Here is a 24,256-nt window from a genome sequence, read left to right as displayed (position 1 = left end):
AAAGCATATGCACAAAAAATGGTAGCACATCACGAAAATCTTTATTATAACACTGACATAGATACAAAACCACCACATAAATATATCAATATACAGGAGTAGTAAAATGAGGGAGACAACACCCCAATGTGCTACCATTGTTTGTGCATATGCTTTTTTTTTTTTTCTTTGAGAGGTTGGTATAGCAAAGGCAACATATATACAGCTATAAGATAATTATCTATGTATAATAATACGGTATACCTCTTAATAATAGTCATGTAATAGCCCGACATAACAAAAAACTCTATAAAAGGCCATTATTACAACTCACAAAGACCGTATAATGGCCCACTAGCTTTATACATATAACGCCTTTGCTATACCATGATATTTTTGGAGTAAAGTGACGCTGGCTCAGTTGCCCATAGCAACCAATCAGATTCCAACTTTCATTTTCCAAAGAATCTGTGACAAATGAAAGGTGGACTCTGATTGGTTACTAGGGGCAACTGAGCCAGTTTCACTTTACACCATGTTTGATAAATCTACCCCAATGTCTGTATTACCCCCCCTATTACATGCACCAACAGCAAGGTGCAGCACCTGAGGATACAGCAGTGGCCGGAGAGCACAGCAGCGCAGAAGGTAAGTATGCACTGCTTGAGTGATCTGAGTTACAGCATGGACATATAGGCATATCCGCTCTGTTTCCATGGCCACATGATCAATACAAGGATCGCGCACCTTGGCCGATCAATTAATTGTGCTTTGTAATGCTGCCTTTACACGTAGCGATAATTCGCCCGATCGTACGATTAACGATTTCGAAAGAACAATGTATTTTTTTTTTAGAACGATCAGCATTTAGATGGAACGATATATCGTATAGAAAAATTGTTATTGCGCTCGTTTTACGGTCGCTTAAGCCTATCTCACACATAGGGTGAATCGGTGAAAGACTGTTTGCACGGAACAATGTGGGAATCTTTTGCGAACAACGATTTAGGAACATGTTGTAAGATTAAAATGAACGATTTTTTCGCTCGTCGCTTTACCGTTCGCTGTGTGTTTACATTATCGCTCAAATGCGATCGTTATCGTGCAAATTTGCACGATAATCGTTCCGTGTAAACGCAGCATAAAGGTCCTGGCTGATCCTTTGCATCCTTACATGGCCCCGTTATTTTAGTGAACCCCAATAAAACAAAAAGAGAGTGTCTGACAATAACTATGGAGCTGTGCACCCCTGTGACCCCTCCTCAGGAGTAGGATGAACCCTACAGGTCATTGCAAGAGGGCACCAGCTCAGGTAGCTCCTCTGAAGTAAAAAGTCCGGGTATTCCTCTATGCACACATTAGAACCATCATAGCAATGAGTTTTCTCCTCGGTAATCCGCACATGGACTTGCCCTTTAAGACTTCTGCTGCAGACAACGTGTCTCCGGACACTGTAAATAGAGCTAGTTAGGGGGCGTGTCAATCATGGTGGTCGGTGCCAGGGATGACCAATAGGATTCGAGTCTCCGCGCTCCGCCGTCGCTGATTGGTGGAGACGCACACAGAGGCGCTGACGTCGTGTGCAGGCCGAGTGTCCGGAATGTAGTGCGGGCAGAGTGCGGGATGTGGAGGCTGTGTGCGGTGGCGGCTGTGCTCCTGACCCGGGCTCCTCCTCCAGCGGCCGGCGGCGGCGCTGCTCTGTGTGACGGGGACCTGGTGAGTACCGGGCGGCTCTCCCTCATAGTCTCTATCTGAGCTCTCATGCAGCAAGTGTTTACTTTGTGTTTCCCAGACTGCGGCTCTCCAACTGTTGCAAACTACAACTCCCATCATGCCCCGACAGCCTTCGGCTGTCGGGGCATGATGGGAGTTGTAGTTTGCAACAGCTCGCGTGCCACACTGCCGTAAAGTGCCTCCTTTATGTAACCAAATGTTATAGACTTGGCTCTTAGACACTTCTCCATGTAAAGGAGTGTCTGACCACAGTGAAGCCGCCCCCACTAAGCTGTATAGTATAGAGTGAGTATATTGCACAGTGTATGATGTGACATACAGATGGCCACTATTAATGGTAATCGGACCTGCCATAATATTGGGGTTTAGCAACATTATCCGAACCCATTGGTCGGCATTGGATTCCCCGCGGCTGCAGAAGTTGGATGTCGCCCCCTAGGAAGTCCTGGAAAACACGGATAGAGCCGCGGGCATAAGTAACTGCTGGCGGAGTGTTTAGCAGGGGCGTTGCTAGGGTCTTAAAACATCCGGGGCACAGGCCCCCTGAGTTGACTTCTCCAGTGACGTTACACACACACACTATATATATATGTGTGTGCGCGCGCATGTGTGTGTATAACTTTTTTTTTAAAAACAGATGATCACATAGGCTAGTATTTGAAATTGTGACTCACAGTTGACGTCTTCTCTGATCAGAGTCGCTCACTTTTCTCTTTCTTTTCCATTCGGCCCCAGCCATAACCCTTCTCTCCAGAATCTGCCAGGAAAAACATTTTAGGCTCCTTGCTCCAGCACACACAGTGATTAGGTCTCCTCTGTGCCCTATATGCTCTAGCTGTGCTCACATAGTATAGGCCTTCTCTCTACCCCCATATAGTTGTAGCCCCCGCCCTTCCCTCTGTGTCTGCATACATTATAGGCCTCAACTGTGCCTCGAAATAGTATAGCCCCCCTGCTCAGCATCCTTCCTTATATAAAATAGCCCCCCTGCTGTGCAGCATCCTCATATAAAATACCCCCGCTGTGCATTATTCCCATATAGAGTATCCCCTGCTGTGCACCCAAATAAAGTAATAATGCTCCCTGCTGTGCTCTCCCACATTGTTAAATGCCCCTACTGTGCCTCCATATAGTAATAATGTCCCCTGCTATGCTCCCATATAGTAATGTCTCCTGCTGTGCCTCCATATAGTAATAATGACCCATGCTGTGCCCCATATAGTAATAATGTCCCTGCTGTGCACCCAAATATAGTAATAATGCCCCCTGCTTTGTCCCCCATAGTAAAAATGCCCCCACTGCTGTGCCCCCTATATAGTAATATAGCACCTACTGTACCCACCATAGTAAGTCCCCCCCTCTGCCTACAGTAAACCTGCCCCCTACACACACTACTACCCCCATCTGAGCCCCCCATACACACACTACTACTACCCCCATCTGAGCCCCCCATACACACACTACTACTACCCCCATCTGAGCCCCCCATACACACACTACTACCCCCATCTGAGCCCCCCATACACACACTACTACCCCCATCTGAGCCCCCCATACACACACTACTACCCCCATCTGAGCCCCCCATACACACACACTACTACCCCCATCTGAGCCCCCCATACACACACACTACTACCCCCATCTGAGCCCCCCATACACACACACTACTACCCCCATCTGAGCCCCCCATACACACACACTACTACCCCCATCTGAGCCCCCCATACACACACACTACTACCCCCATCTGAGCCCCCCATACACACACACTACTACCCCCATCTGAGCCCCCATACACACACACTACTACCCCCATCTGAGCCCCCCATACACACACACTACTACCCCCATCTGAGCCCCCCATACACACACTACTACCCCCATCTGAGCCCCCCATACACACACACTACTACCCCCATCTGAGCCCCCCATACACACACTACTACCCCCATCTGAGCCCCCCATACACACACACTACTACCCCCATCTGAGCCCCCATACACACACTACTACCCCCATCTGAGCCCCCCATACACACACACTACTACCCCCATCTGAGCCCCCCATACACACACACTACTACCCCCATCTGAGCCCCCCATACACACACACTACTACCCCCATCTGAGCCCCCCATACACACACACTACTACCCCCATCTGAGCCCCCCATACACACACTACTATCCCCATCTGAGCCCCCCATACACACACTACTACCCCCATCTGAGCCCCCCATACACACACACTACTACCCCCATCTGAGCCCCCCATACACACACACACTACTACCCCCATCTGAGCCCCCCATACACACACACACTACTACCCCCATCTGAGCCCCCCATACACACACTACTACCCCCATCTGAGCCCCCCATACACACACTACTACCCCCATCTGAGCCCCCCATACACACACTACTACCCCCATCTGAGCCCCCCATACACACACTACTACCCCCATCTGAGCCCCCCATACACACACACTACTACCCCCATCTGAGCCCCCCATACACACACACTACTACCCCCATCTGAGCCCCCCATACACACACACTACTACCCCCATCTGAGCCCCCCATACACACACTACTACCCCCATCTGAGCCCCCCATACACACACTACTACCCCCATCTGAGCCCCCCATACACACACTACTACCCCCATCTGAGCCCCCCATACACACACACTACTACCCCCATCTGAGCCCCCCATACACACACTACTACCCCCATCTGAGCCCCCCATACACACACACTACTACCCCCATCTGAGCCCCCATACACACACTACTACCCCCATCTGAGCCCCCCATACACACACACTACTACCCCCATCTGAGCCCCCCATACACACACACTACTACCCCCATCTGAGCCCCCCATACACACACACTACTACCCCCATCTGAGCCCCCCATACACACACTACTACCCCCATCTGAGCCCCCCATACACACACTACTACCCCCATCTGAGCCCCCCATACACACACACACTACTACCCCCATCTGAGCCCCCCATACACACACACACTACTACCCCCATCTGAGCCCCCCATACACACACTACTACCCCCATCTGAGCCCCCCATACACACACTACTACCCCCATCTGAGCCCCCCATACACACACTACTACCCCCATCTGAGCCCCCCATACACACACTACTACCCCCATCTGAGCCCCCCATACACACACACACTACTACCCCCATCTGAGCCCCCCATACACACACACACTACTACCCCCATCTGAGCCCCCCATACACACACACTACTACCCCCATCTGAGCCCCCCATACACACACTACTACCCCCATCTGAGCCCCCCATACACACACTACTACCCCCATCTGAGCCCCCCATACACACACTACTACCCCCATCTGACCCCCCATACACACACACTACTACCCCTATCTGAGCCCCCCATACACACACTACTACCCCCATCTGAGCCCCCCATACACACACACTACTACCCCCATCTGAGCCCCCCATACACACACTACTACCCCCATCTGAGCCCCCCATACACACTACTACTGCCCCAGCCTAGCCAAACAAAAAAAAACATTTTACTCACCTGTCTTCTCCAGCCAGTCAGCCTGGCAGTGAGGTCCGAGGGGGTGGCGGGTTTGCGGCGCGGGTCCTGGAGGTGCGCGTCTGTGGCTGCTGGATCCCTCTGTTGGCAACGATTCAGGAGGGGGAGTCCTTGTAAGTGGGGGAGCTGGGGTCCACTCGGGGTGTGGGGGGGCTGTATCTGCGCCAGGGGTCCGTGCGGGTTCCAGGGGGTGGGCTGTATCTCCCGGCACGGCGCCCCCTGTCAGCGCAGATTCCGGGGGGTGAAGGGGCTGTAGCTGCGGCACCGGGGTCCGCGCGGATTCTGGGGCAGGAGGGGTCTACAGCTGGCGGCGCCCTGTGCTGACGTCCCGGGAGCGCAGGAGAGAGGCAGGCCGGAGCGTGCAGCGTCCACTGCGGCCCTCTGTCCAATAAGGAGCGGGATGACGTCACAAGGCGTCCGGAAGTGGTGCCGGCTGATCCCACTCCCGCGGCCCGCCAGCACTGAAGTAACAGCAGCCTGGGGCCTCTGATAGTGATCTATCTCAGACCCGGCTGCTGTTATTTCTGTGCTGGCGGGATCAAAAAGACTTTCGGGGCTAGGCTGAAATCATTCGGGGCTTTGGCCCCGAATGATTAAGCCTAGCGACGCCACTGGTGTTTAGGTTCTGCAACGTTACCCGAACGCGCCAGCATTCCGGCCTAGGGAATCGTGGAAAACAAGGATACAGCCTATGGCTATGTTCACACATAACGTATATTTTCGTAAAACCACGGCCGTTGTTTAACGGTCGCGATTATTACGAAAAATATACGTGCCATTGCCGCCATAGTATACGCTCTGACCGGGATCCCCAGCGGCGCCGCAAGAAACTTGACATGTCAGTTTTCTGCGGCCACTATTCATTGAATAGAAAACCCTGTCCGTTCACACTCCGGCCGCACGCTCCATAGTGTGCTGTGAGCGGTTTCGATGTAGGCGCGCACGGATGCATCCGCATCAGAACTCTGCGGCTTCAAAGATCATCCGGCCGGTACTGCAGTAACATGATCTTTTCAGAGACCGGCCGTTCCGTGATCCGGCCGGTCTCTAAGGCTAGGTTCACACTGCGTTTTTGCAATCCGTTTATTTTGCAAAAAACGGATGCCTTGTGTGATCCATTTTTCCATTGACTTCTATTGTAAAAAAAAAAAACGGATCAAAACAGATCCTTTTTTTTGACGGACGCAAAAACGTAGCTGACACTACTTTTGTGTCCGTTTTGATCCCGTTTTTTTTTACAATGGAAGTCAATGGAAAAACTGATCAAAACGGATTCACACAAATGCATCCGTTTTTTTTTTGCAAAAAAACGGATTACAAAAACGCAGTGTGAACCTAGCCTTACAGTGTGTGCACAAAGCCTATGGCTGAGCATTTGAGTTTGGATAACATTGCAGAACCCAAAATTTGATTCCCCAGGGCTACAGGAGTAAAGGCCCAATTACACGAAGCGATTATCAGCCATATTCGGCTGTTACGGCCAATGATCGCTATGTGTCATAAAAGACAACGATCAACCGATTTGTCGGTTGTTTGTTGTCTGTCAACTTGTTGAAAGAACAACGATGCAGATAGCTGCCATCCCTCGGTGTAGTAGGAGCGGCAGCAGGAGACCACCGCTATTTCCTATGGGCTGCCCCTGCACGCACCCGCTCGCTGTCAGCGTGTGTATAAGCTCTGACCTGACAGCTTTAGCTGTCGCTTGCTACCTCTCATCGCCTCGTGTAATAGGGGCTTTACTTATGCCCATGGCTGTATCCATGTTTTCCAGGACTTCCTAGGGCGGCATCTAGAGATGAGCGAACCTGGAGCATGCTCTAGTCCATCTGAACCCGATCGTTCGGCATTTGATTAGCGGTGGCTGCTGAAGTTGGATAAAGCCCTAAGGCTATGTGGAAATCATGGATATAGTCATTGGCTGTATCCATGTTTTCCAGACAACATTAGAGCTTTATCCAAGTTCAGCAGCCCCAGCTAATCAAATGCCGAACGTTCGGGTTCGGATGGACTCGAACCCGGTTCGCTCCTCTCTAGCGTCATCCAACTTCTGCAGCTGCCGGGAATCCAATGCCAAGCATTAGGGTTTGAAGAACATTGCCAAACCCAGTTAGCCACGTCTGCGCAACACTAGTCACTATATATCTGGGATATTTCAAACATCAGGCCGCATTCATATAAGGCTAGGTTTGCGCTGCGTTTTATGCGTATATTTGTTGTAGATATTTGCGCAACTGTTCAAAATTTTGCAAATTTTTGATATATATGAAACACACGACAGCTGAAATCAGGGTTGTCAATGTTGTTTGGCCTCCTTCAGTGCTTTATGATTTGCGTAAAATAATACACCAAATTTCTTCAAATAGGAAAGATTTGTCAGACAGTCGTTTCTGCATCTTTAAAAAAAAACAAAAAAAGACTAACACAATGTATCCTATTCCAGGCACTACTTTTACCTTTGTCTGATGGAATCCTATGGGTACGGTGGGCTATTGTTTTGCATTGTGTTGTCTGGTACAAAGATGTATGTGCAAGAGAGCAGGAGAAAATGTGATGTGAACAGCTCCTTAGTTATTTGTGTGGTTGTAGTGTACCAGTTGGTGAAAAACCCTATTTTAGTGCCAGCGCAGGGATCCCAGTGATGTGGTCTATTTTTCCAAACACCGCCTAATTCCCGCGATCGGTGCTGGTTTCTTCATGTGCACTGGCCCGCTCTATGCACTGGAGGCTGCCCAGCACCCCCAGTGTAACAATAAACCCCTCCCCTCGGTGACTGATCAGGGCAGGCAAGTACAGATCATTTTTGCTACAGTAGACATAAATAAGCCCCCATTTGGGAATATAAGATACATGTAAGTGCCATATTTAAAGTGACTGTAGCACCAGGCCCAGGCTGAAGCACTGGAGGCAGGCCGACCCACCCTTAGTGGGAGGAAACCCTAGCCCCTCTATGACGTGACTCCATTAGAATCAATAGAAGCCTATTATAGAGGGGCTGAGGTTTCCTCCCACTAAGGGTGGGTCGGCCCGCCTCCAGTGCTTCAGCCTGGGCCTGGTGGTACAGTCACTTTAACCCTTTGAGGACCAGGCCCAAAATGACCCAGTGGACCGCGCAAATTTTGATCTTAGTGCTTTCATTTTTCCCTCCTCCCCTTCTAAGAGCTCTAGCACTCTCAGTTTTCTATCTACAAGCCATGTAAGTGCTTGTTTTTTACAGGAATAGTTGTACTTTGTAATGGCGTCATTCATTTTACCATAACATGTATGATGGAATCCCAAATATATTATTTATGAAGATATAAATAGGTGAAATCGTAAAAAAGAATGCAATATGGTAACGTTTGGGGGGTTCCTGTGTCTACGTAATGCACTATATGGTAACAGCGACATGACACTATTATTCTATAGGTCAGTCCGAACACAACCATATGCAGGTTACACAGATTCTCTAATTTAATATATATTTTTTTTATGAAATCCTTTTTTTTGGCAATTAAATATTAATAAAATGGGCCTATTGTGACGCTTATAACGGTTTTATTTTTTCACCTACGGGGCTGTATGGGGTGTCATTTTTTCCGCCATGATCTCTAGTTTTTATTAATACCATATTTGTGAAGATCGGACGTTTTGATCACTTTTTATAGATTTTTTTAATATATAATGTAACATAAAATCGGTAATCCGCGCACTTTTTCCCCTCTTTTCGTGTACGCCGTTTACCGTTCGCAATGACGCTTGTTATATTTTAATAGATCGGACAATTACGCACGCTACGGTATATTATATGTTTATCTATTTATTTATTTTTATATGTTTTATTTATATAATGGGAAAGGGGGGTGATTTAGACTTTTATTGGGGGAGGGGTTTTGGGGTAGTGTGTTAGTGTTTTGAACTTTTTTTTTTTTACACTTTTGAAGTCCCTTTGGGGGACTTTTACATCCAGTACTTTGATTTATACACTGATGAATGCTATGCCATAGGCATAGCATTGATCAGTGTTATCGGCGATCTGCTCATTGAGCCTGCCTGTGCAGGCTCAGTGTAGCAGAGCGCCGATCGGACCGCACGGAGGCAGGTAAGAGACCTCCGGCAGTCCGTTTCAACGATCGGGACCCCCGCAGTCACACTGCGGGGGTCCCGATCGGTAAGTGACAGGGGACTCCCCCGGTCACTTACACTTAAACGCCGCGGTCGCGCAGCGATCGCGGCGTTTAAGGGGTTAATGACACGCGGCAGCGCGATCGCTGCAGCGTGTCATTACCGGTGAGGTCCCGGCTGCTGATTGCAGCCGGCCCCCACCTGCTATGAAGCGCGCTCCGCTCCGGAGCGCGCTTCATAGCGGGAAAAACACCCAGGACGTAAGGTTACGTCATGGGTCGTCTGGGGACAGACTTCCATGACGTAACCCTACGTCCAGGGTCGTCTAGGGGTTAAAGGAGAAATCTGGTGAAAGTTTTTATGAAAGTATTGTATTGTCTGCCAAAAGTTATACAAATCCCCAATATACTCTTATTACGGGAAATGCTCACAAAGTGCTTTTTTCCCTGCACTTACTACTGCATCAAGGCTTCACTTCCTGGATAACATGGTGATGTCACTTCCTGGATAACATGGTGATGTCACTTCCTGGATAACATGGTGATGTCACGACCCGACTCCCAGAGCTGTGTGGGCTGTGGCTGCTGGAGAGGATGATGGCAGATGGCAGAGGGACACAGGGCACCGGAGGGACACTGAGCATCCCTCTGCCATCATCCTCTCCAGCAGCCGAAGCCCGCACAGCTCTGGGAGTCGGGTCGTGACATCACCATGTTATCCAGGAAGTGACATCACTATGTTATCCAGGAAGTGACATCACCATGTTATCCAGGAAGTGAAGCCTTGATGCAGTAGTAAGTGCAGGGAAAAAAGCACTTTATAAGCATTTCCTGTAATAAGTGTATATTGGGGATTTGTATAACTTTTGGGGGGGCAATACAATGCTTTAATAAAATTTTTCGCCGGACTTCTCCTTTAAGTTAAAGCAATGTCCTCATGAAGATAACCCCCCCCCCCCATCCATATCCCATGTTGGGAGAAATAGACATCATTAGGGAGAAAGGGGGGGGGGGGGGTCACCTGCTCTGTAAGAGCCAGAACATAAAGCTGCTGTGAATGAGTGCATTATTATACGGCTGGTCATTCATCTGAATGGCTGCAGTGTAATACCACATTTCTGCTGCGGGGCACATGCCTGGCGGGCTATGACCTTCCTTGGTAAAATCAGATGTTTTGTTTTAAGGGGCCAGCAGTAGAACTGTGTTTTGTCTGTGATATGACCCCTTTAAAATGTAAAAAAAAAACAAAAAACCTTTTTTATCTTACTGTAGAAATGACAAGGCACAGTGCTCAGCCAAGCGTCTGACATGTCAGTAGTTTTACACATTGAAGGTATTCTCCAGCGTTAGAAAAACATGGCCACTTTCTCCCAGAGACAGCACTGCTCTTGTCTCTAGGTCAGGTGCGGTTTGCAGTTAAGCTCCATTCACTTCAATGGAACTAAGTTACAAAACCTGCACCCAAAACCTTGAGTCCCCCATATACATGTATACTCTGCTTACCATTAGGAATAGTGATGCCACTAGTGAGATTTTACTGCTAAGTTCCCTGGTATTTCTCCCCTTCTATTTCCCATAATATACAGCGGTCACGCTGGGTCATTTCAGTGCACATGCCCCACGGTTGGGATCATTTTGCTCCTTTCCCCTTGGCAGACGTGTCATTGCTGGGCTGTAGTTTCAGCGTCACCTCCAGGATGTTTCCATGTTTGAGCAGCATGTGGGCTGTGTACATTTCCACAGACCCGTTCGGGATGTAATGTCGGCCACATGGATGTTTCTTGGTCATGGAAACTATAGTGGTTGACAGATGTTCCCACTCACACAGTAAAGCAGTCGGCATATGTGCGGCCTTTACCAATCTGTTCTCTGAATTTACTCTTTCAGTCTAGTATACAGCTGGACCTGCCGGATGAAGATGTGTATACTTGTACTGAGGATTATATTTCCCCGCCCAGCAAGGTAAGAGAATGGTTTCCACTGTATTCTATAGCATTGTCCGTAAAACATATTCCTTTTAATGTGTCCCTTGCAACCTGATCTCCTAATAGAGGTTATAACTCATAGCTGCCCAAACCACATAGACGTCATCTGGCCGATACATGAGGCCGTACCCTGCTAGGCTTCCTGCTAAACTGACCTGTCTGTGTTTTTTCGAATTGTGGGAGGAAATGGAGGAACCATAAGACTAGAGCAACGTTAAGTATCAAAGCACAGACACAATGTTTCCTTATGGGAAGCAAGGTGGAGGGTGACCTTTGAACTGTTGCACAAAATGGAACCAAATTGACCTCTTTGTCACGATCACATGATCTAGTTTCCTATGGGAACCTAGAGGTCACTCTGTTGTGATACCACATTTTTAACTTTGGTTCTATGCTTTTATGTAGACCACTCCTCCAGCATAGTTTTCAGTTTTGACACGTATTACTAGTACTATCATGATGCTTTATGGTTTGCATTTGTTATATTGTGTTTTTTTTTTGTTTTTTTTTTATATACAGGTACTCCCCAGTATTACTTCTGTGTATGTGCAGGAGGTAAGAGTAAGACATAACTTCTGTTATTATACTTGTTATAGGCCTTTCACTTAATGGGGTATCATCCTGACATTTATGGCTAATCTAGAGGAGGTTCCTAAGTTAAAGAGGTATTCCAACCCCAGTGTAAAAATTAGTATGCTGCGTGGGTAGGACATCCCACTGAATGTCAGCCCTGCCATAAAATGACCACCTGAAATCACTTCAGTCATCATCTCCTTATACTGTATTCCTACATTAGTATATCTCAGTCAGATTGAGAACCTGTGGTCAATCCTCAAAAAGGGAGTGGAGTAACAAAGACCCAGAAACTGTAATATACTCCAAGAAGGAACGGGCCCAGAATATATAGGTATAAAATGTTTATAATAGTATGTCAGTATAGCATAGAAACGTGACTAAAAACACTACGGAATCTGCGCGCATAAGTTCCAGCGGATTCCGTTGCTCGTATCCTTTCACGGCAGTGCGCATATCCGCCCATACCATCGACACCATTCTATGGCCGGGCGGATTCCGCATTCCGCCGAAAGAACTGATTAACAGGACCTTTTTGTTTATTACAAAGGAACCTTGTGATTCCAGTATTGTGTTTTTTGGGTTATGTAATGCTGATAAGAATTAATCCCTGGTGTTACATATTCTCTTGTAGAATTCCTCCCCTGTGTGTATGCACACCGCGATAGTTTACACCGCTGCAATACCGAACAGGTAAGTAACGTGCTGTCATCATGCAGAGCTGCCTTTGTTCTAAACCTTTTAGGTCAGAACCACGTACATTTTCTGTCTGTATTAAAGGTCCAGGACCTAAATGTTAATGGTATAGGCCACTTATGACAAACCTTTTATCGAGTGTCCAAACTGCAGCCCCAAGTCCACTAATTTATTGCCAAATGCCATTTAACCTTAATACTTGTGGCTAGCTGCGGCCACTAATGTGACAGGGTAGAGCACCTATAAAGGCTTCCCAGAAAAAAAATAAAATGTGGGAACAAAGCCTTTAAGCACTAACACCCCTTCCTTATTCCTGGCTGTGTCTTGGCCTCCTCTGCACTGCAACCTCTAGTGCTTATCAGGTGACCACTAGAGACTGCAGTGCAGCTGAAGGTACCGCCAGGAGCGAGGAGGGGTAAGTTCTTCCTGCTCCAATACACTAAACTTAAAGTGTCACGTGTCAGCGAGACGTCAAAAGTTTTGATCAGTTTGAGTGATCAGACCCTGGACGATCGTGAGAATGAGCCAGGAGAAGACCGCACTAAGTGCATTCCTCTCCTAGCTCTGTGTCTCACGATTGGTCCAGGTCTAAAACTTTTTACATGTCGAAAGTTTTTATAATGACAGTAACAATTTAAAATTTCAGCCTAGCTTGACTGTGTAGGGGAAAAAAAAATAAGCCATAAAATGCACCAGCTAATAAAACACGGAATGGCACAGAATACTAGAATACAAGTGTGGCTTATTATTACATTGTTGTTTTCTAGTTTTTGTGGTATTTTCTCTTATATACTTGGTATCATTTTTCTTTTTTTTATTGCAGTGGAGCACATAGAGCTACATGGGCCAAGTACGGAGAATATACCTACTGTCCCCCTCAGCAATGGGTTCACAACCTCCGGGTGAGTCGTCATAATTTTACATAAGTGAATATATAGAATAAAGGTCTGGAAACTGACACAAATTTTGTTTTTCCACAGCCTTAGTTGTTATAGGAGCAATTTGCTTTTAAGAGGTTCTCTGTGCAAAACACATTAATTAGATATCCACAGGATAGCCCATCATTAGAAAATCCCACTGAATGTCAGCCCTGCCATAAAATGACCACCTGAAATCACTTTAGTCATCATCTCCTTATACTGTATTCCTACATTAGTATATCTCCGTCAGATTGAGAACCTGTGGTCAATCCTCAAAAAGGGAGCGGAGTAACAAAAACCCAGAAACTGTGATATACTCCAAGAAGGAACGGGCCCAGAAGCATAATAGTCTTGGCATAAATGTATTTTTTAGTAAAAATTTAAAAAGGTATAAAATGTTTATAATATGTCAGTATAGCATAGAAACGTGACTAAAAACACTACGGAATCTGCTCGCATAAGTTCCAGCGGATTCCGTCGCTCGTATCCGTTCACGGCAGTGCGCATATCCGCTCATGCCATCGACACCATTCTGTGGCTGGGCAGATTCCGCATTCCGCCGAAAGAACTGACATGTCTATTATTTCGGCGGAATCGGCAAGGCCATAGAATGGTGTCTGTGGAGCCCGACGCCGTGAACAGGTATGAGCGACAGAATGCTCTGGAACCTATCCGCGCGGATTCCGTAGTGTGAACCTACCCTGAGGCAGCAAACTCTTTCCCCTCTATGAAAGACATCTTGTCTTTATTTGCATTATAACCTGACATAGAGCCCAGTGATAAGAGACTAATGTAACTAGGAAATGTCAGATTACTACAGGTCACAGAGGAGACTTCTGACTGGTTAATGTGTGTAGGGTTGAAGGATTAAGGCTGGGTTCACACTGCGTTTTTGCTGTCCGTTTAACGTCTGCTTGATGGAAAAAACGGCTTTATTTGTGTGCATCAGTTTTTCCATTAACTTCCATTGTTAAATAGTTGACCACATTTTTGTCTATGCAAACAAAATTATCCATTTTTATTATATAAAAAATATATCCACACAAATGCATCTGCTGTTGTGTTTTTTCTTTTTCTTTTATTAAACGGACAGCAAAAACGCAGTGTGAACGCACGGCACAATTCATGTCAAGTTTTGTGGGCTGCACCACTGATATACAGTATGTTGAATCCTTCAAAAAGGTCCTCTAAGGGTACGTTGCGGATTCTGCAGCTCGCACCCGCTCACGTGCCATAGACTTTATTCTTTGCACTTGCGGATTCTGCCCTTCGTCCAAAGAATGATCAGGTTTATTCTTTGGACAGATGGGGAAATCCACCCGTGCATAGAATGGAGTGTATGACGCGCGCGGCCGCTAGAGTCCACGAGAGGGTGTGAGCTGCAGAATCTGCAACGGGTTTACTGTTGCAGTTCTGTAGTGTGCACGTACCCTAAGGCTAGAATCACACACTGCAGTTTTTGTGCCAAAACCAGAGGTGGATTCAAATGGGATGGGAAATATAAAGGGAGGACGTATACTTTTCTTTCCTGTTGGATCCTCTTCTGGTTTTGGCACAAACACTGCAGTGTGTGATTCCAGCCTGACACACATTGCTGCATACAGTATGTGCAGCACACCAGTATACTCTGATAGGCCGTTTGTGCTACGGACTTTGTGGTTTGTTTCCTTAATGTATGCATTTTGTTAGTGAGGCTTAATAGAGTACCTATTAAAGTCTATGGGCGCATACTTTTTAATCTTGAAGGTATTTCAATGTATACAGACATTGACCCTGTACGCAACCCATTTTAGACTAGGTTAAACATCTTTATATCCACACTGACTAAAACAGGCGGAATTCCACAGCGGAACTCCGCCTGTCTGTGTCCCATAGCCCGTCTATGGGAGAGTGCGTGATCCTCTGCAGCTGCCGCTGTCCGCTCAAAGAAGTGACATATCACTTCGCGCAGAAAGCAACGGCAGCAAAGGAGCGCACGCTCTTTCATTTACTCACAGCGGGACACTGAGCACGGCTGTATTTGCTCAGTGTGAACATGCCCTTAGGGTACGTTAACACTTACCGGATCCGCAGCAGATTTCATTTAAATAACTGAACACAGCATCAAATCTGCACCATCAAATCTGCTGCGGATCTGCTGCTGATCCTGTAGGTGTGAACGCACCCTTACATTGGAAAAACCAGTCAAAACAAATTGGTGCAATCTCACTTTGTATTGATATTCACAGTCGTCTCTTTGAAAACATAGAAGACTCTATTATTTATGCATTAACGTATATTGTGTTATCTGTCAATGTAACGTGTGTCTCTTGTGTCTTCCAGCATGGCGGTGTAGCCTTCTTGTACCATCCGTGTGTACACCCAAAACTGAAGGAAGCTTTATCCTCCATGGCCAGACTTTACATAGCAAAACACATCATAACACCCCTCCCTACCCTCTCCAGAAATAGAGTAAGGATCTCAGTATGCTATACCATTAACACATGGCTCTGTGTAGGACTTGCACCCTATGTATTTGTATAGACCAGGGGTAGGGAAGCTTGGCTCTCCAACTGTTGCAAAACTACAACTCCCATCATGCCTGGACAGCCAAAGCTTTAGCTTTGGCTGTCCAGGCATGATGGGAGTTGTAGTTTTGCAACATCTGGAGAGCCAAGCTTTCCTACCCCTGGTATAGATTATCTCTTACATCAGTGTTTAGTAATACATGTTGATTGCTGTCATGTTATCATTGTTCTTAGTTGTTCATTGTTCTTAAAGGGGGAGTCCAATTTATGTACATGTATGTAACTAATTCTACTTCTGGTGATGTGAAGAATACATGCAGGTCATGAAAGGGTTAAAGGGGGAGATAGTCATTTGACTGATCACAAAGCGCCGCTAATTTTGGGAATAAAAGGGCTCTTTAGAAAGTTAAGATCCGCTATATAGTTCCAGTACACGGTCATTGAATTGTGACTCGCTGTTTGCTTTAAAGTCTGAGCGGTGCTAAAGGGCCCTAGACATGTTTACTCTGAGACGTCTAAACCAATATGACCTCACGTGTAGGTAAGAGCTATAGACAAGGACCTAAATGGCCGAAATGTAAACTGTAAGGGAGTTTACGGAGCGATAATCGGCCCGATTCTGCCTATTATTGCCCCGTGGAATAGAGACAAGTTCTGGAAACCCACAATGCTCCTGGTGTTTGGAAAAGATGGATGCAGCTGTATCTGAGTGTTATGGGTTTTGTGAACCAGAACTTTCTGTAGTTTCGCTCATCAAAGTAAGCTTAAAAAAACTGAACTCAAGAACAAGAGGACACAGTGAGAGGTTACTGGGGGAAAGATCAGAGGCAACGTAAAAAAAATATTAATGTACTAAAAGAGTAGTAGATACTTGGAATAATCTTTCAGCAGATGTGGTTGGTAAATCTACAATAACAGAATGTAAACCTGCCTGGTATATACATATATCTATCCTACGATAATAAGAAAGGAAATACTAAAAGGGCAGAGTAGATGGACCCAGTGGTCTTTTTCTGTCAACAATCTTCTATGTTTCTATGAGACTCAAAGAGTATAAAACATAGCCTTAAAGGAGAAGTCCGGCGAAAATTTTTATTAAAGTATTGTATTGCCGCCCCAAAAGTTATACAAATCACCAATATACACTTCTTACAGGAAATGCACATAAAATGCTTTTTTCCCTGCATTTACTACTGCACCAAGGCTTCACTTCCTGGATAACATGGTGATGTCACTTCCTGGATAACATGGTGATGTCACGACCCGACTCCCAGAGCTGTGCGGGCTGTGGCTGCTGGAGAGGATGATGGCAGAGGGATGCTCAGTGTCCCTCCAGTGCCCTGTGTCCCCCTGCCATCATCCTCTCCAGCAGCCACAGCCCGCACAGCTCTGGGAGTCGGGTCGTGACATCACCATGTTATCCAGGAAGTGACATCACCATGTTATCCAGGAAGTGACATCACCATGTTATCCAGGAAGTGAAGCCTTGATGCAGTAGTAAGTGCAGGGAAAAAAGCCCTTTATGTGTATTTCTTGTAATAAGTGTATATTGGGGATTTGTACAACCTTTGGGGGGCAATACAATGTTTTAATAAAAACTTTTGCTGGGCTTCTCCTTTAAAAGGGATACTCTAACAAGAAAAATTTCTTCCATTAAAAAAAATCTCCAGTCTTCCAGTACTACTTAGCTTCTGTATGTCCTGCAGGATGTGGTGTATTCTTCCCAGTCTGGAGAGCAGGAGAGGTTTTCTTTAGGGATTTGCTGCTGCTCTGGACAGTTCCTGACATGGACAGAGGTGGCAGCAGAGAGCACTATGTCAGACTGGAGAGAATACACCACTTCCTGCAAGACATACAGGAGCTGATAAGTACTGAAAGACCTACGTTTTTTTTTTTTTTTTTTTTTTTTTTTTTTTAAATAGAAGTAAATTACAAATTTACGAATTTTTTTTTTCCGCTGGAGTACCCCTTTAAATTTTTTAATCTATAGTCATTAAAGAAAACATTTAACTTGTCACTAGGACATGTTAGAAGTTTTTATCAGTCTGGGTCTCACTGCTGAGATCCCCACCAATCGGGAGACACGCTATTGCATTTCACGTTCTGGCTCGCAGCAATCGCCATCCAGGTAACTCCATTGTAAGTCTATAGGACCACTGGACGGAGATAACGGACAGTGCCTCTTGTTCTTCTGATAGGATTTTTTCCTTATGACCGGTATGCTTTAAGTTACAGTTTCTGGGTAAATTCACACGGGCGGATCCGCCGGGAGTCTCTCACAGGAAATCCGCAGCTAATCCGCAATACACATATTATTCTTACTATTATTAATATGTGTATTGCGGATTAGCTGCGGATTTCTTGTGCGAGACTCCTGGCGGATCCGCCCGTGTGAATTTACCCTCTTAGTGTTTTCCCATGGCTGTTAGTATAGTGTTATATTTGTGTCTCCTCCTTTTCTCAGCCTCTTGCACTGGCTGCTTGGTGCTCGACCCTGGAGATGTCTCACTTAAATAGGACCGAAATCATTGGTTGGTTGAGGGACAACATTGAAGAAAAGCACGACGCAGGAGAAGAAGGTTCCTACCAGCATTTACTCACCCGACCGTCTGTGATGACGTCCCGTAGGCACGCGCAGGTAAGAGGTGGACATCTACTTACATATCCCTCTCCATTTACTGATCTGTTTAGTCTAGGTCCACACTGCGTATTTGTAGTCCGTTGAACGTATCCGTTTTTTTAAATTTCTGTTTCAGAAGAGAAAAACGCATCCGTTTCGTTTTTTTTTTTTTTTTTTTTTTTTTTTTTTTTTTTTATAGTGGAAGTCAATGGGAAATCTGATCCAAATTGCATCAGTTTTTTCATTAGTTTTTTTGGTTCTTTTCTTTCCATAAAACATATGCGGACATCAAAACCGCAGTATGAACCCAGCCTAAGGGCCCTATTCCACCGGACGATTATCGTTTGCATAATCGTTAACGATTAACAATCTCAAACGACCGCTATTGCGAAAGACCTGAAAACGTTCACTCATTTCCATGAAACGATAATCATTACTTATGATCGTAATTGCGATCGTTTTTTCTTTGCTATTTATTCGCTATTGCGTTCGTATCTTTTGCGAACGACCGAACAATTTGCGAACGTTTTGCAAACGAGCAACGATAAAAATAGGTCCAGGTCTTATAAAGCGATCAACAATTTCTCGTTCGGTCGCTAATTGTTAACTGCATTTTAACCGAACGATTATCGTTTAGATTCAAACGATTTAACGATAATCTGAATACTAATCGTCCGGTGGAATAGGGCCCTAAGCCTGTCTTCAGTCTATGCTTGGGCTATGTGTCGTGTTTTTGCTGCCTTTTGCGCAGTTATATCAAAACAGTGCTTTTTGACATTTAAAATTTTTTATAATTCTTTTAGGTGCTAAATAATTTGGCTAAAAAAGGTTTCCGCTTGCGGCGGCGAAGATTTGTGTTACCAGTTACCCCAGGAACAGCAGCTTCTAATGTGTCACACAATGCTACCTCCAACACAGCAGATGGACCACAAACCGGGGAACTCTCCAACAATCAGACTTCAATTTTAAGCCTATTTGTGTCTCCCAACATCAGCTCTCCACCAGCTTCTCTAACACCGGGGCATCCGCCCCTGGAAGCAGAAACTGAAGGCCCAAAGACGGAGCTCCACAGCAGGGAAATAGATGAGATGCCAGAGATGCCAGCAAACAGTACTGTGCCCACTCCTGGAAATATCACACCAGGTGTGTCTGGTCTCAGTTTGGGGCATTCTGCTGGTGAGAACTCCACCCGGGCTGTAAGCCACCATGATGATGATGGACGGGAGGTGACAAAATCCGTAGGGACGCATGCGGAATCTCCTGAATCCAAGCAGAGTAAAGTATCTGTAAATACTGCTCTCCTTCCTACACCCACTGTGCAAACACAAAGTAAACCTGCTGACCTGCTGCTCTCTCCATCCGAAAAGCCTTCAGCTGAAAGCAAAGAGGAGAAAGCAGAATGCAGGTGCCAGCAGGACAGTACATTGCAGTTACCAGCAAAGGCCCCGATGAGGTTGGATGCCAGTCAGCAGAAGAACTCTGGGGTGTTTGTTGCCACTCCCCGAACTGAAGAAGCTAAATGGGCAGCCGCATCTCTCATCTTCCTCTTCGCATTGCTGACTTTTTCAGTTTTGTACACACAAATTTATAAGAAATTCCGCAAAAGTCAAAGTCTGTACTGGACCCCGGGAAGCCATTCAGAGGAGAAGGAGTCAGTGGCATGTAAGGAGGATTGTTGTTAAAAAAAAAGAAATACATGGGGGAGACTTATCAAACATGGTGTAAAGTGAAACTGGCCCAGTTGCCCCTAGCAACCAATCAGATTCCACCTTTCATTTTCCAAAGAGTCTGTGAGGAATGAAAGGTGGAATCTGATTGGTTGCTAGGGGCAACTGGGCCAGTTTCACTTTACACCATGTTTGATAAATCTTCCACATTGTGTGTGTATGTATATATATATATATATATCTCTATATCGATATCGATTTTTTTTTTTTGTATTTTTCAATTCTTCTATAGAAGTGTACAGGTTATAATGAGAACTAGACTGTATGAATGGGAAAGGTGGGAACCACAAATGTATATGATATTACCGGGTGCTACTAATGCTCCAAAAATACAATCAGAAACGAAAGAGGAAAAAAAATGCTAGAGCATATAGAAAACAATGTTTACTTGTCGAAACAGGTTTCTTTTATATGTTATTACGGGTTTAGCACATTTCCATTATCCATATACCATGGGAGTCTATTGTGTATGTGCTGTATGGCCTCTTCTCTTTGATTCTTCTGCCATTTTGATCCTTCAGTGTGTTCTGGTTGTAAGCCCCATTTGCCTGGTGCGTACCTCTACGTGTTTACTTAATGTTGCCAGGCCACTGCTTCTTGCACCTCATGATATTGCTGTGTATATGTCCATAGAATCGCCAGCCTGGCATGCATTTGTTTACTTATACGCCACACAATCTCATGTGACTATATTGCGCATTTTTAATGCATTGATGTTAGCCGGCACGAGCAGCCGCCAACTCCATGTTGCCATGTTAGTGCACTTGTTTTCTATATGCTCTAGTGTTTTTATCCTTTTGGTGTTAATCCTAAAGACTGCAAAAAAAAAAAAAAAACCTTATAAGGTGTAATAGTAGAGGAAAAATGTTGTTGTGTAATTTGTGTAACTGTAACTAATCTGTGTAACTCCTTCACATAACTGGTTGTGCTGCTGCTTCTGACATAGATTTAGCTGCTGTTGGCTCAGGGCTGCAGGTTGTGTAGAGAGAAATAAGAACACAGGACAGTATGTGCAAGGAGAGGATGAGAGATCACACTTGGGCATTGCTCCTAGCGGGTGAAGCATATAACTAACTGCATTGGGACGACAGAGGAGGAGGATAAGAGACATGCTTTCTTCTTTGGCGTCTGCTGTGCATTAGGGACATATCAGCAGGTTAGATTTCTCTAACCTGCTGATAGTTCCCCTTATAAGATCAATTTATGAGCGGCCAGTCTTAATAAATCACACCCCTTCGTATGTGACAATTCTTTTCAGATCTTTGTGTACATTGTAATCTTCCCTTTTTCTCTCTTCTCTTAGCGATTATCAAGAGGCGGTTGGTTCAAGGTCACAGCATGCGCAAGAAATGGATTGGACGCAAGAAAAATCCGGCAGTCTTGTATGAAAGTCTAAGTGAGGATTCTGACTAAAATAGCGTATAATGGATGATTGGATTAGGTCACAGCGGCTCTAAAGTGGACTGACACCAGTGACAGTGTGGGGAGCTGGTGCCATGGAATCCTGTCTACTGGTTGAGACCGGACATGTCTCGGAGATGTCACCAGTTTCTGTTTTACCGATCAGGTCCATTTTTTGGTGTCATTCTGGATTGGATTCCCCCCCCCCCTATTCTCCATGGGCTCAGTCAATTATTACAGCTCAGTCCTATTTAGATCAATCTGTATTATAAGGCCATAGACACTCTTCAGAGGGCAGAACATCTAATTTTCTAAGTCCTTTAAATAAGTGTGGTATTACAGATCTGCCCCAGTCACTACAGTCAGGCTAAAGTGCAATACCACACACAGCCTATTGGACAAGCATGGCACTGTTTTATAGCTGTCATAATGTTTTTTTTAACAGTACAACCCCCTTTAATGATGCAGCCGATGTCTAATTTTAAAGGCAGTTCAATCCTCTTTGAATCTAGGATCAGAAAAAGCACCGCTGTTTTCTTGCAAAAACAGCACCACCCCTGTCCTTATGTGCGGTATTACAATTCAGTTCTATTCGCTTATTTGGAACTGAGCTGCAACCCCCCCCCCCCCCCCCCCCCCACACCTAAACTGAGGACAGGAGAGGAGCTGTTTGTTTTCGTACCCCCAGATAACCCCTTTAAAGGGACATTCTGGTTATGATGTAAGATATCTCTGGTAACATCTAACAGACGCTCTGTTATTTGTTTCCTTTGCAGAATGAAATCCTATGCTTATTAACCCCTTTTAGTTTACAATTAACTTCTCACTGATTTTTCTTTTAACTTACTCCATTTTCTTTTCTGTACACTGCTGTTTGTTGTCTTAGAAGACTGCAGGTAAGTGCACATGGGTGGGAAATGTAAGGAATTTCTGCATTTATTCTGCATCAAATTGTGCAGTTTTTTTTTTTTGTGAATATTCTGAGGGAATGTCCAGGCAAAATAATAATAAGAAAAAAAAAAAGCAGGACAACATAAGGTGTTATAAACATAATAAACTAGTTATACTCCCCAATTCACTGCCTTTCCTCCTTTGGTTTTTTCTATTCCTCGGATCCTGTGGGATCACTGCACCACAAGAACTACCTTCTCCTACTATCCAGTTTTTGGTTGTAGTGGTGTCTCATCATTGGCTGAGCGGGCACTTCCTGTGACGTCACAGGACCCGTAAGATCGAGGAAACCAGCAAGGGACTGTGATGGGTGAGTGTTAAGTTTTTGTGTTTACACCACCACCTGCTGTCCTGCATTTTATTTTTTGCCTAGACAACCCCTTGAAGCTCCTCTGTGAGTCTCCCAGCCTCCTGCAATGACGTAGCCTCCAGCAATCATATGTCATGTCTATAGCCAATCATAGGTGTAGAGATCGGCAGGATGTTTTTTAAAACTTTTATTAAACTTGTTGGTCACCTCCATATCCTACAGCAGTATCTGCACCTGTAGGATTTCTTCCTCATTGAATTCAGTGGGGAGACCTGCAGCTCATCATGTACTTTACACAGCAGAAACTGGCTCAGGTCGATTTCTAAGTTTCTGCTGCATATGGGTGTATAGAAGTATTGCATTTTAGAAAATATGAAGACGACATAATAATAGAGCAGGTGGGGAGGGTGCAGTAACATCCTTGGAGACATAGTACTTGTATAGACTCTAATGGTAATCTCTATAACACACTCTCTGCTTTGGAATCTAGGCCTTCTTGTAGGGTCAGATTAGTTGGTGGACACTCTGTATCACAGCTGTGATGTTTGGTAGTCGTAAAGAAGCTCTTGTTTTAGTAGATTTAAAGTGTACATGTTTGAAAAACTTTGCACATGTCACAGAGACGTGTCAAAAATTTTGTTCGTCCAGGGTCTGAGTATTCACACTCGTACCAATCGGGAGAATGAGCGGAGAGAGGAACGCGCTGCAGTGCTCTGAGTAAGGAGAAAAAAAAAATCTGGCTCCATAGAGCTCCATTACGAGCCTGATTCTTTTTTTTTTTTTTTTTCTAACAGAACGGGGAGTGAACGAGCTGCAGCGCATCTTCTCCCAGCTCATTCTTACGATCGGTACGGGTGTGAACACAGAGCGATCAGAACTTTCGGATCTTGTACACTGTAACCTTTTAGGAGCTCACTGCAGCATCATAAATGATGATGCTGGGAGTTCTGATAGTCCGCTCTGTAGCATATAGTCCATGCGGAAGGTGTGGCCTTAGACATTTTATACCTAGTGACGTCAGAGATGACGTACGCCTGACGGACATGTAATAAGCCACATGTAAGCTGTATTTTCACTACCCATATTTCTTCAGAATGTATACAGTAAATTATCTGTCAATATTTGTATATAAAAATTCTCTC

General features: G+C 45.4%; 1 protein-coding gene across 1 annotated transcript in view; it reads left to right on the top strand.

Annotated features, from left to right (window-relative positions):
* Nucleotides 1-1,560: 1,560 nt before the first annotated feature.
* The window catches only part of TP53I13 (tumor protein p53 inducible protein 13), a 32,359-nt gene continuing 9,663 nt past the window's right edge, over nucleotides 1,561-24,256 (top strand). Inside the window, exons 1-9 of the mRNA XM_069945868.1 lie at nucleotides 1,561-1,695; nucleotides 11,312-11,386; nucleotides 11,929-11,964; nucleotides 12,617-12,675; nucleotides 13,502-13,580; nucleotides 15,921-16,049; nucleotides 18,570-18,743; nucleotides 19,529-20,387; nucleotides 21,756-21,848. Of these exons, the coding sequence (XP_069801969.1) occupies nucleotides 1,603-1,695; nucleotides 11,312-11,386; nucleotides 11,929-11,964; nucleotides 12,617-12,675; nucleotides 13,502-13,580; nucleotides 15,921-16,049; nucleotides 18,570-18,743; nucleotides 19,529-20,387; nucleotides 21,756-21,848 (1,597 nt within the window). The 5' untranslated portion in view covers nucleotides 1,561-1,602. The remainder of the gene's footprint in view (nucleotides 1,696-11,311; nucleotides 11,387-11,928; nucleotides 11,965-12,616; nucleotides 12,676-13,501; nucleotides 13,581-15,920; nucleotides 16,050-18,569; nucleotides 18,744-19,528; nucleotides 20,388-21,755; nucleotides 21,849-24,256) is intronic.

Source organism: Dendropsophus ebraccatus, chromosome 11 (genome assembly GCF_027789765.1).
Source record: "Dendropsophus ebraccatus isolate aDenEbr1 chromosome 11, aDenEbr1.pat, whole genome shotgun sequence".
Taxonomy (NCBI): Eukaryota; Metazoa; Chordata; class Amphibia; order Anura; family Hylidae; genus Dendropsophus; species Dendropsophus ebraccatus.
This window is presented reverse-complemented; position numbering and strand designations above follow the sequence as displayed.